This window comes from Diuraphis noxia, unplaced genomic scaffold, assembly GCF_037042655.1.
Source record: "Diuraphis noxia isolate RWA-SAM2 unplaced genomic scaffold, SU_Dnox_SAM2 contig0001, whole genome shotgun sequence".
In the NCBI taxonomy this organism is placed as follows: domain Eukaryota; kingdom Metazoa; phylum Arthropoda; class Insecta; order Hemiptera; family Aphididae; genus Diuraphis; species Diuraphis noxia.
Genome location: NW_028301711.1, coordinates 44,299,649 through 44,312,442, shown reverse-complemented (window position 1 = coordinate 44,312,442; position 12,794 = coordinate 44,299,649). Strand labels below are relative to the sequence as shown.

The window sequence follows — 12,794 nt, the reverse complement described above, 5'->3', positions numbered from 1 at the left end:
TACAGGACACTAATATTGAAATATCCGATCTTTTTTTATCTCGAGTCATCGTATCAAAAAGCACATGAAAAATAATAATATATAGTTTAATATCAACCGAACGACTCGAAACGACCTGTTTCCGATAAAGACGCATCGTGAATGTCATACGTACAATCAGTTCAATTGAAGGTTCCTGTATTATTATCGAAAAACACATAGTGATTATGACGTAGAGATTACGCCCGATGGCCGATTACGGGCGGCTCAAGTGGGCCGATGACAAACGATGGACAAACGTCCATAAACGTGGCACAATTAAAGCGTTGGCGGAAGCCATCCACCCAACAAACGATGCCGAGTGGCTGGCGAACGACAAGGCTACGGGCAGGCGACTGGCCGACGTCAAGCAATCGACGGCCGCGCTGTACAATGCGTTAGGCACCCGAGACAACGTGGTTGGCCACCTGCTGCCGGATACGCCACTCACGGGGCGGGCCGCGTACTGCCGGATGGAGTCGGCCGCGGAGGTCGAGCAGTCGCTACGGGAAAAATTGGTGCGCAGCCGGCACCAGTTGGATGAGTGCCGGCAACGGGTGGCCAATAAGACCGCGCGCCTGGCTCAGTTGAAGGCCAGAATAGCCGCGGCCAGGAACTCGGTGCAACCAAAGCCGCCACGGCAGCCACTGGTGTTGGAGTCTGCGCTGATGATAGACAAGAAAGTGGACGCACTCAAGCTGGGAAACCTGCAAGCGGCCAAGGCCCGCGACATTATTGCCAACAACATGAAAATGAAGGACGCGCTCAACGAGCAGTTGGCGTCTGACGTTCGCATGCAGGCCACAGCCGTAGTCGAGCTGCTTGCATACGGTACGGCCGCCAAGCAGGAAGCGGTCACGTACATCCAAGAATACTGCCGGAAGACGGGTGAGCATAAGCGTTCTGTTCAACGAAATAACGCAAAGAGGCGCATGCTCGATATGAGAATATCGGTACTGGAATCGAACAGGTGTAGTTGTTGAATTGGTTTTTGTTTTATTTTTCTTGGCACTGAGTAAGTGAGATTTTTCAAGAAGAAACAATTTGATGCGTATCGATACAGATCAGTTACGTACCAGCTTGTATCGAAGTGAAATTCCGATACGAGTTGGTATACCCGGCATTCTAGTGTATCGATGTTAGGTACACATAATATATCATCTTAAACGCTCAATACAGGTTCATTGTATACGTATCGACACTTTCCAATATTTTCCTTGAAATTCTTAAATAATATATTAAGTTTATAGACAAAACAAAACAAAATATCATGGTTCCAATGCCCAGCCGAAGACCTATGAAGATGATATGTATATACAAGGTGTAACGGATAGAACTGACTTTTACAATAACTTTTGTTCAAATTAATTTTTTATTAATTTTACTTTTTTGTTCATTAGTGACCCTAGCGCTATATGCATAATCCTTTTTTTAAGTTTTATTTTTTAGTATTGAAAATAATAAAATCTAAATTTTAAAATAGCCCATTTTTGAATCTGATTATAAAACAATTTTAATGATAAAAAGATTTATCTAACTTAAGTAGTTAATTTTTTAGAATTTTTTTAAAATTCAATATTTTTTTGGTTAAATTAATTTGAAACGCAATAACTTTTTTAAAAATATGATTTTTGAGAATTTTCTGACATGAGTATATTTATTAAATTATTTACTTATTATATAATATTAACAATTTTTTTTTTTTTTTGGTCTTGTCTCTCTGTTACACCCTGTATATATATTATATATATATATATATAATATATTGACGTTTTTATAATAAAATAGTAGTAGGAAATAAAACTTCAAATCAGTCGGTCAAATCATTTTACAAAGACTTTAAACTTGTTGATCAGGGTCCAACCGAAGTTTGTAGCAATAAGTTCACGGTCATCTGTTGTTTATAATTATAATACTGTTCCCAAAACACATATTTTATGAAACCTAATCTAACTCTTAACATATTTATTAGCGTTCCATAGTGATCAATAAGTATCTATCAATGTTCCAATATTATCATAATATTAATGAGTTGAGTGAGGTCATCTGACTATGAATAATAATTTAATAATATCACTGCCATGTTATAAACTGATGTGACTGGTTGAATTTTATTTGTAATGTGGGAGATGATTCTCAATTATTAAGAAATTTTTTTGGCCATATATGCTTAAGTCAACGTACTTATATTATTTACCTCTAACTCGGTTCGTTATATTTATACCTATTACCTAATGTCCTCAAAAACAGGGTAAACTTTATAATTAAACTAACCATACTCGTTACTCTATGCATAAGTTTGAAATCTGGTTGCAGAACATAAAATTAGAATATTAGATCATTAATCTCCTGTAAAACAAAATTATAAAATATGTACAAGGTACTGAGTATTGTAAGTAACTAAAGTATAGAGTGTGCCCAGTTTTCGTGGACATGTGGTATAACTGTGCTTGCCAATGAACTATTGTTATAACAGTGATCGATAGAATTTACTATAACATGAAAGTTGAAAGTTTTAACTTTCAATCGATAATTATTATGCGACTCTAGGTTTTAAAATATAAGCAATAAACTTAGTAAGTTATTAAAATACGAAAACTTTATAAAAGGAAAAAGATGCTATTCAATCAGATACATAATGATTCTGACGAGGACATTGAATTTGATACTGAACAGACTAATCCATCGATTGTATCTGATTTGGAAACTTCAAACAAACCAGATGACAGAAACCTAATGTTGTTGAAGGATTGGATTGACAACGGCCAGATGGAAAAACAAATTTTTTCTACGAAAGAAAATGTGGAGCTGTCTAGTTCTTCCAATACGCTAGATTCAATCGACAGCTCTACTTCAAGTAACACGGATGACTATACATTTCCCAAAGAAAGGGTTCGTAACTATATTCAAACTTTTATAATAATACGTAGTAACCCACAACGCACTTGCCATAATTAAGTAAAAATGACCGGTACAGCCGTATTTGTGACGTATTCATTCGATACTATTGGTTTGGATAAATCTACTAAACACAACAATAATAAAATACCTAACTTTTTAGAATTTTAAGTTTTTATTAAAAATATGTGTGAATAATGATTGAAGATATGATATAATAACCTAACCTAATCAATTCCTAAATATTTAAAATTGTAACCAAAGTATTTTGGAAAGCGATTTATTGAATTTCTTAGTGACATAAATACATAATGAGTAAACAATTTGAAAAAAATAAAAATTAATGGTAAATTAAATTTTAGAAAAAATTGCGGTTTTATCCCAACATATATTTCACGTCATCAAATAAAAACCAGACAGACGTTTCCATGGTAGTAGTAAATCTTGTCTGATGGTTGCAATCAACAAACCTAACTTAACGACCGCAATGTGTGTGTGAGCCTTGGAAATTGTTGAGCTTTAGCAAATTACTACAAAGTTTAATTTTTTTAAATTTCCAACGTGTTTCCTTCCCGCGAGGAATATATATATACATTCAGCTAAAAAAATATATTATGTAACTAAAAAATAATAACACTTCAGTATGTAAGTTATAATTAGCTTAAATTTTATCAATTTCGAATGCATATTAATGAATAAAAAAATTGAAAATATTCAAAATTTTATAAGCTTATACACTAATATAACAATTTGATACCTACCCTAGAGCTATTACCATATTATGTCTTTTAGAAAAAAAAAAATAGTAAAATTAATTTTGTAAAAAAAGTAAAAACAAATAATTAAGATAAAATTTTGCATACATTTAGTAGTTATCGCGTTTTTTCCAAAATATTTATTTATAATTATATCAACATTATTCAATACCAATCATATTTTAAAATGAATTTAAGGTTTTATATAAAAAAAACAACTAATAATGTTGAATATTCAGAATTTTACATGTACTCACTAATTTCAGAATATTATGGAGTTGATTTTTAAACAACAGTAACAGTATAAGAGTATAACTGTATCTTTTCGATTGAACAAACAATAAATAAATTATGTAAATCCTAAAAACTAATTACACGTGTTGATTGTGCTTAAAAAATACCCCATCAAATTAAGTTCAGTAGACCGAAAGCGGCGAAAGCAGATACTAATTATAATGAAAAGTTAAACGCCATACATTTACGATAACACTCCATTGGAAATTATAACTCACTCTTTAATATTTACTATTTATATTCTATGATATAATAATACTTATTTATACATAAAATATGTACTTTATACGCAAAGATTATTGTTAAATACTCAATAAATATAATATTATTTTTTTTTTACAAGTGGATACGACGTGACATTTTAGTAATAGTTTTAATTAGGTATCATAATATTTTAACGTGCAATTTTTAACTTCCTAAAAAAGGCAATATGTTTTTACTAAGAAACCATAAATAGGTTCAAAAATGTTATTACTCTTATTGCTTGATAATTAAACATCTTGATATTTGATTTATAATTTAAAATATTAATCAATGTCACAAATCATATTTTTTTATCATTTACTTTTCTCGTTGTATGTATTATCCATTAAATTATATGACGATATATAAGATGGGTATTCAAGATTTAAGATTAAACTATGTTACACAAAAATAATATAGACCCTATTGTGATCCTGTCGTTCTCAGGTTAACCTTTGTAAATTCAGAAAAGGTGAATCAAGCAGAGCAATGGAAGCTGTAGAATACGTATGCGAGACGTTGAACTTCTCAAACATAACAGAAGTACTGAATTATTTTATGTCAGTTAAAAATGTGGAGATGCGTATACAAAAGATGATAAGCACGCGAAAACAGTTACTCGAGGTCGTACAACAGAATTTGGAATTAGCGAAAGAAGCGAAAATGAAAAGTTCATATTGTTTACCCGAAGAGATTTTGAAATTAGATACCAATATTGAGCATGTCCAGCGTGAGGGTTTAGACGTCCAGAAAAAACAATTTGAGGATGTCAACAGACATATTACAGGATACGGGGTACTGTTCAATGAACTTTGGTTCCAGTTGGATAATCTCGTGGGAAAACTCGAACGATGCCACGTAAGAATTCACATTGTAAAAAATCCACATTTAAGCTTATCGTGCTAGTGGTATCGTGTTCTGTCTTAAGAATTTGTCTATGTAAAATTGTAGGTAAACGCACCATTTTAGTGCAATAATTAAACTAATTTCATCGAAAAACTGTTGAGGTTTATAGATTATATGACATATATGAAAGAGTGATTTAAGATATTTAAACTTTAAAGCGTCCAAATTAGATATATATATAATCGTACGGGCATAGATCAGTTAAGCCTATAACGAATTGTTTTAATTTTAGGATCAGTGTTATTAATTTTCTTATATTTTAGTATTTACTCTTTACTCTTAATATAAATAGATTGCTGTTTTAGTTTTACCTTCAGCTGTACAAAATATGTTTTTATCAATTATTATAATAAAAAATAAATAAAATAAAATTGTTATTTATTAAAAATAAATCAAAGATTAAAAACATATATAATATATATTATGTTGGTCGATTTATTATTAAGTTACTGGTTAAATATTTTTTGTCTGCAAAAAAAAAAAACAATTATATTCTTCCAATTAAAACGTTAATAGCTTATTTGCAACCAATACTCTATAATATCATTTGGACTTTTATGAAACGGAATTATAACCAATATACATGCATAAGTATAAATTTAAGTGATACCTAAGTATGGCTAAGTATTTATACCTTAACGGGGGAAATCAAGTTTTCGTTTTTGCAAGCTATTTATCGTCCTTATCGGTTCGTCGCACTACGCAATACTTAAAAATAATGAAAACGTTATAATACAATGTACCTACATTATACATATTATATTTATCATTTATAATGGTTAACAAAATGATAATGTTACTATTAGATACTTTAATAATAATAAAATAATATGCTAGTACAATAAATTGTCATTTATTTTTATTATAACCTAATATAAATACCAAAATTTTAATTTTGTATGTTTTTATTTTATTACAAAGACGTGTCTAATAATCTGTTCCTACTAAATATAACAAAATAAATACTATAATATATCAAACTTGACACTGTAAATATTGTTATAACTTTGAATTATAAAAGGCCATTATCTAGCACAATTGGTTTATCAACCATGAAACTAACCTACCGAATGCAGTAAATTGATAGGTATATGAAAAGGTCATTCCAATGCCCAATATTGGTAAACTCCCATTTGAACAACAACGTCACCAATTGTAAATATATATTATAATATTCATAATAATGATTATCATGATTATTATGACAGTTATTATCATTGTTATTTTTTCAACCCCTTTAGTTTTGATATTTATTTATGCTCCGGTGAACGGTATTCGAAAGTCGATTGTGCTGTCGGAGATATCGTCATTGTTTTTGTCCACAAAACGTACCTAACCGCCGGTGTATAGGTAATGTATACCTGCCTTTACGCAATAGGCGTTTCCGATTTTCTCCAAACCTGCCCTTATACGTGTATTATTTTTGTTTATATCATAATATTGTATTGTATTATAACGACGATAATCTATCAATCACGACTTTTCTACACAAAATAACGCCCTACAGCTCTCAATCAATTGTTAAATATATCTATTGGTTTGAATTAGAAATCAAGCAAGTACACCTATTATACGTCTGCTGCGGTTATAAACTTATCACCTTTTATTTATGACCTTATATCTGGCTATTATTATTATTTACCACTGTATATTGACGGCGGCGGTGATTAAGGGTTAGTTGGGTAGGTGGTACCCATCAGGTAATAATTATTATGTTCGAATATTATAATGTCTGTTGTTCCTACAAGGCTACAACGTATAATACGCGTTGAACACGTTGTGAGTCAATCGTGCGGTTCGAACCGTTTTCCCGTTTTGGGGCGTGCGCGCCTTTTTTGTTTTTTTTTTGTTTCACATTGATCGTTTAGCATGCGTACACAACACGCGTGTCATATTGTTTAGTTATGGGCTCGACAATAAGCCGTACAATAATCGACCACGCCCCCTCATTTATCCGGACGCCGCGTGCGTGGAAACCGTTCGCGGAACAAATTATTATTTCCCGCGGAGACACGTGCCGCGGCCGCGACGCCGAAAACCATCGCCGACCGCATGGTTTACTTTATGGTTACAACTCTGTTGTATAATGTACAGCTAATTGTTTTCCGCATTTTGATTTATCCGAACTGAGTTTTATTTTATAACGAGCCATTATTTTTAATAATAATAACGTCAATAACGACAACGGATGTGCGACTATCGCAACTGCAGGATACGCCATCGTAACGTTGTGTGTGTGTCTGGTGAGGGGGTGTAGTACCAGTGAGATACCAGAGGACCGGATAATTCGTTTTAATCTCGTTTCCGAGTATCATAATATTGTTATAAACACGTGTTGCAGTACACTAGTACACTATAATATTAGCTAGTTATTGTTAGTGCACAAGTTCTCACAGAAAACGTCACGAATTAGCTTCCGCGTAAGTCAAAGTATGGAACTCGTTCGAAAACCGATTCATGTTTTTTTTTTATAATACCATAATACATAACAATTAAATTACATAGGTTAGGTAATATACTATTATGTTTCATTATTACATTAATTTATATGTCGTTTCACTCAAATTACTCGTATAATCCCGACCATAATTTTAATACAAAATTATTTTTATTTTTTTAAATGTATAAAAGTGATTTTGTCTTATTACTTCGTTCGTTCAAAAGAACCTACTACTGGTATATGATGGCCCACAAAAATTTATTTGGCAGACTGTTGTAAATCGTAAAAATATAATGTTATGTGACAACGTATCACTATTTTATGTTTCGCAGAGACTAAATGTTTGTTATTTATTCGATAGCTGTACTGCATTATTATAGTTCACATATGTTATAATATAATATAGTTTTCGATTTAAAGTTGTAACCAAATACATTACGTCGTACATTCTGTCTTTTGACTTACATCGTGACAATAAATTGTTTTAGCCTCGAGGTGAATGATTCTCAATAGGCTGTATACATAGTAGTAAAGTATGACATTATTTTAAACGCATAAGATTACCCAGAGGACCTTTCTGGGTGAATGGGCATTCAAAATGTTTATCGCATCAGATGGGGTGACGGGAATTATGTGGAGGACTATGCCGTAACGGCCGTTATGAAATAAAAAAATCCGTATCTTCCAACAAAAGTGCACATTTTGAGAAAAACAAAATCACCGTTTAATTTATCGTTTTTTATACTCGTAAACTTTGGGAACGATAAAACATGACGTTTTATTAACGTTTCAATAGCATTTTAAAGAACTGTAAATAACCTAAGAAAATTTTGAAATAAGAAAACTGTTGTGTTCACATATTAAATGTGCTTCATGGTTAAGATTATAAACCATGTGCGTATCGACGATCTCCAACTTTAGGACATTAAATAATAATAAAAAAATAATTTTTAAACATAAACTACCCTTTGTAATATAATATCCTGCAGTTTTAAGTACTGTGAATTTTCCTCAAAAAAAAAAAAAAGCTTTTAAAACGAATTATTAGTAAACCGTCGAAAGTAAGTATTCACTGTGGAATCGTTTAGGAGGTCATCTAGAAATTCGAACCCCTATGGGCTATGAAATGGTATTCTCAAAGGGTATGACATAAATATAACCCGCATGCTGTAATAGTGTTGAAAAACCTACAATCATATTATATACAAATCGGTTAGGTTAAGTGACGTTTATCTTTTGGCTGAGACATGCAAATTCTGGGTTTCAGATGTTTAAACACATATACTGTTGTTTTCTAATCGTTTTCAATGTCTTGCATCCCTACAGGTGCCAGTGGTGAGGAAATACCAACTCCACATGAAAAACCCCGCCAATATACATACCGATACGATGATGGACGCTCGTCAGATGCTAGAGGGACTGCGTCTGAAACCTTGTATCGTCTTCGACGAAGACTGTACCACGGTCCACGAACATTCGATGGTCAAGTCGATAGACTCTACATCCGGAAGCCGGTCGGTGGACATTTCTGGCAGGAACCCGGCCGTGGACGCTTGCCGAAAGTTGTCAAAAACACTGTACGCCAAGGTGAAGTCGTGCATGTTGCACATTGGCGGCGCCTTTGACACCAACGACAAAAATCAGCAGACAGCCAGGGCGTGCTTTGCATACGATCGGCAGACCCAGTTGCAATGGAACGCCATCGCCACGAAGGACCGTAAGCGACGGTCGCAGGCAAGTTTACAGTTGCCGGGCGAGAAGGCCAAACCTTCAGTGACTAATGCCAGGGTCACCGGTATATTGACTCGGGAGCAGACCAAACAGCAGGCCGAAGACATCGTCCAGTGGTGTATCACACCCAAGGACACAGACGACGCAAAGAGGTCAAGAAAGCCCATATCGTTCCGGAAGTCCCGGATCATCGTGCCTGAACGAAAAAAAAAAAAAAAAAGTGTACTTTAATTACAATATACATTATACATACGGTCAGGACCGATACTATACAGTTTTTTTAGCAGACAAACCATGTAGGTAAAACAAAATATTAAAATAATAAACCTCTGCCGTCGAAAACACTCACTGTGCGTACCTACACATAACTACAATTATGATTGCATACAGCTAGCGAAAAAAAACCTGTGACCATAAAATCCCTGTTATATGTACCTATCAAAATGTATTTTTATTCAAAACGATATCCATTATAATTAGTAATATATTTTCATTCTATTGAAATGTTCGTCCACGGTAGTATTTCACTTGAATTTATTACGGTTGTAACGAGCAATCAGCGAAAATAATTTTAACGTAACATTTTAATTTTTAACGGGTTCATAATTTATTATTAGTATAAGGTAATTTTAAAAATAGCTAGTTGCGTTCGTGATTTCCAAATTCCAATATCAAAATATTATAGATAATATATTAGTATATTAAAAAAAAATTAAAGAAGTCAAATTTTTGTATTACCTCCTTGTCTTAAAACTTTTCCAGTCCATCGAGTAATAATTGCACAATACTGAAATAAACTATAGTCATGTTTAATAATGATTTAGATAAGGTATAAAACACGTTGCAGGGTTCTACTGGATGGTTTATCTTTTTATATGCTATCGTTGTTCTCAATTTTTAGATTATGATACTTATTCGTAAGTGTGCCTTCCCTCTTTTGAAAATTCTAAATACACAATTGTTGTGTCTTAAAGACTAAAGTATAGATTAATATTCTTTATTTTAATAATATAAAGAGTATAAATTTATTCCTAACTTTTTTGGTTATATATATATGTATATCTGTATTTTCCATTTTAATCTCAACAACATTATGATAATAATTAATAATTATCGTTGCTGAATTTGATCAACATGTATGGACACGCATTTCTGAAACAGATTAAGTACCTATAATATAGCTATCATAGTAATTTTGGTGAGTATAAAAATGTTGAACATTATCAATAATAGGTATGAATAAAAATGAAATCGCTGAGTCAAAGTATTAAAAACTTAAATAATTGTGAAAAACTACAAAATTCGAAAATATATTATTATACTTCACTCTATAGTATACATATTTATATACTTATCGAATATTAAAAATCGCTTACCTGCATGATAATATTATGCCATGTACAATATATAACACTGCAGGTAAAGAAGGCGTGACACTTATCAACTATATTATGTAGGTGACATAGGAATTGAGTTAATGTATTACTTTATAATGATTCAAAATATGCTGATTCATGTGAGAAATGCATGTACAGGTCGTAGTACCTATATAATATGTCAACCATTGGATTTAATAGAGTATCCCCGGGGTGCGTATTCAACTATATAGTAAGTGTCACATGACAATTGAGCATTATGACGAGACGATACCTTTGAAACGAAGCGGCGACTGCGAATTTCTTTGAGAGTATAAAAAAATATCACAATCAATTATTACCTTCACAGATAGTTGTAGCTACATATATTTTATGTTTACATAAATATTGAATTATTTTTCATACTATTCCGTTTTTTTCTTTCTATGAACGTGCCTTTACAGTATACGTTTTAACATTTATACATGCAATTACGTAAATACACCTAATATTATGATATAATGTATGTCAAACTATTATGTTTTTATAATTATTGAAGGACCTTGATGTTTTTTTTTTTTATAAAAATAAACGGCTACTCCACCGGGCGGTCCATCGTCCGTGATGTATATAGTATATAAAAATATGTAGATAAATCGTGCAGTTGAACAATTTTCTTGTGTCTTGTCTCAAGTTTTATAGCGATTCATATATTTAAAATGCAAATGTTTCTTGAAATTATATATGCCGTCAAAGTTTTACGAACAAAATGATGCGATTTTGATTCGTATATATTATTATAATTATGTCACGACGCACACGCTGAACGGGGAATCAGCTAGAGTGTGATTTATTCAAATATTCAAGAGTATTTTTTGTTTTTTTACTTTGAAAATGTTACACCCGCATAATAACAGTCGGCGAATATTATAATTATTAAATTATACGAAACGTAACGTATACTGCCATTTCGACACTGAAGTTCTTTCACGCAGTAATAATCTTCTGATATTATTACTAAAGAGATTACGTTCCAGACGCATAATATACTTTTTCACGTCGTTGTCGCTACGCGATATTATTATAATTATTTTAGTCGCTCCATGACATTTTAGCAAGACTTTGTAATATTTTGGTTTTCACAGCACGTTTTTAGGCAGAAGTTCTCCCCACACCGACGATTATAATTTGCATCGCGGTTGTGATATCGATCGGTGATCGAGTGCTTGGTGATTTGATTCGGCCCAAGCATCTCACCCAGTGATAAAATTAATGAATATCATATAGTTCTGGCAAAAACTTTAAAGGTTAAAACCATCCATCACTGTTTGAAACCTTGATCGAATACTAACTAAAATTTGAGTTTTTAAATTATTTACACAAATCATCTATAAAAATCTACCTATAATTTATGAAAACACCCGAAGACAATAGATGAACGTATTTTATATGTACTCATATTACACTAATTGTGTATCTCTACATGCAGCATATTCACTTTTATCCAATTTATTCAACCTAACCTATAATTTTACACGAATGTCGTTTGCCCCATTTCCACGTTTATGTTTAATATAATATGCATAAGGCTTATTTTGCCAGATTAATTTCAGATGGCGACTATCTACTAGCAATCAGACATCTGCAGGTAGAATTTTGAGTTTTTTAAAGTTTGACTATGGGTGGACCATATCGGTTTCTGTCTTTTAAGACATCATTTTATGACGATATTTTGTTGTATTTCAGTAGCGGTTTAGTAGCATTATCTATACACGGCTATCTCTACATTGTATTAGACCGTACTAAAAAAATTAAGATTTGAATACAACGCGTTGTAAACAATGCACATAACTGCTGTATTTAGGAAAATTTGACTGGTTTGAATAGTGTAAAATAAAATTTACAACTGAGTCGTCTCAGATCGAGGACGCGCAAACTGCACAGCGATGAGACGACAATTTTATAACAACCTGATGTTGCGTGCGTTCAACTTATAAAGTCTTAGAACATGGGTAATTGATTGTTGGCGCGACAAAGTCATCTCTTACTCGTATAATATTATATTACAATATATAATACGCGTCGCATATATGTATGACATGAATGTGTTATATTGTATAATAATATATTATACGTTTGTATTCATGTCAACTT

The 12,794-nt window shown here is 32.3% G+C and overlaps 1 protein-coding gene across 1 annotated transcript; it reads left to right on the top strand.

Annotated features, from left to right (window-relative positions):
- The first annotated feature begins 227 nt into the window (after positions 1–227).
- On the top strand, positions 228–9,516 carry LOC149060746 (uncharacterized). Its single transcript, XM_089230524.1, has 4 exons — positions 228–988; positions 2,628–2,910; positions 4,656–5,066; positions 8,881–9,516. The coding sequence occupies exons 1-4, from the start codon at positions 228–230 to the stop codon at positions 9,514–9,516; spliced, it is 2,091 nt and encodes a 696-aa protein (XP_089086650.1).
- Positions 9,517–12,794: the final 3,278 nt, after the last annotated feature.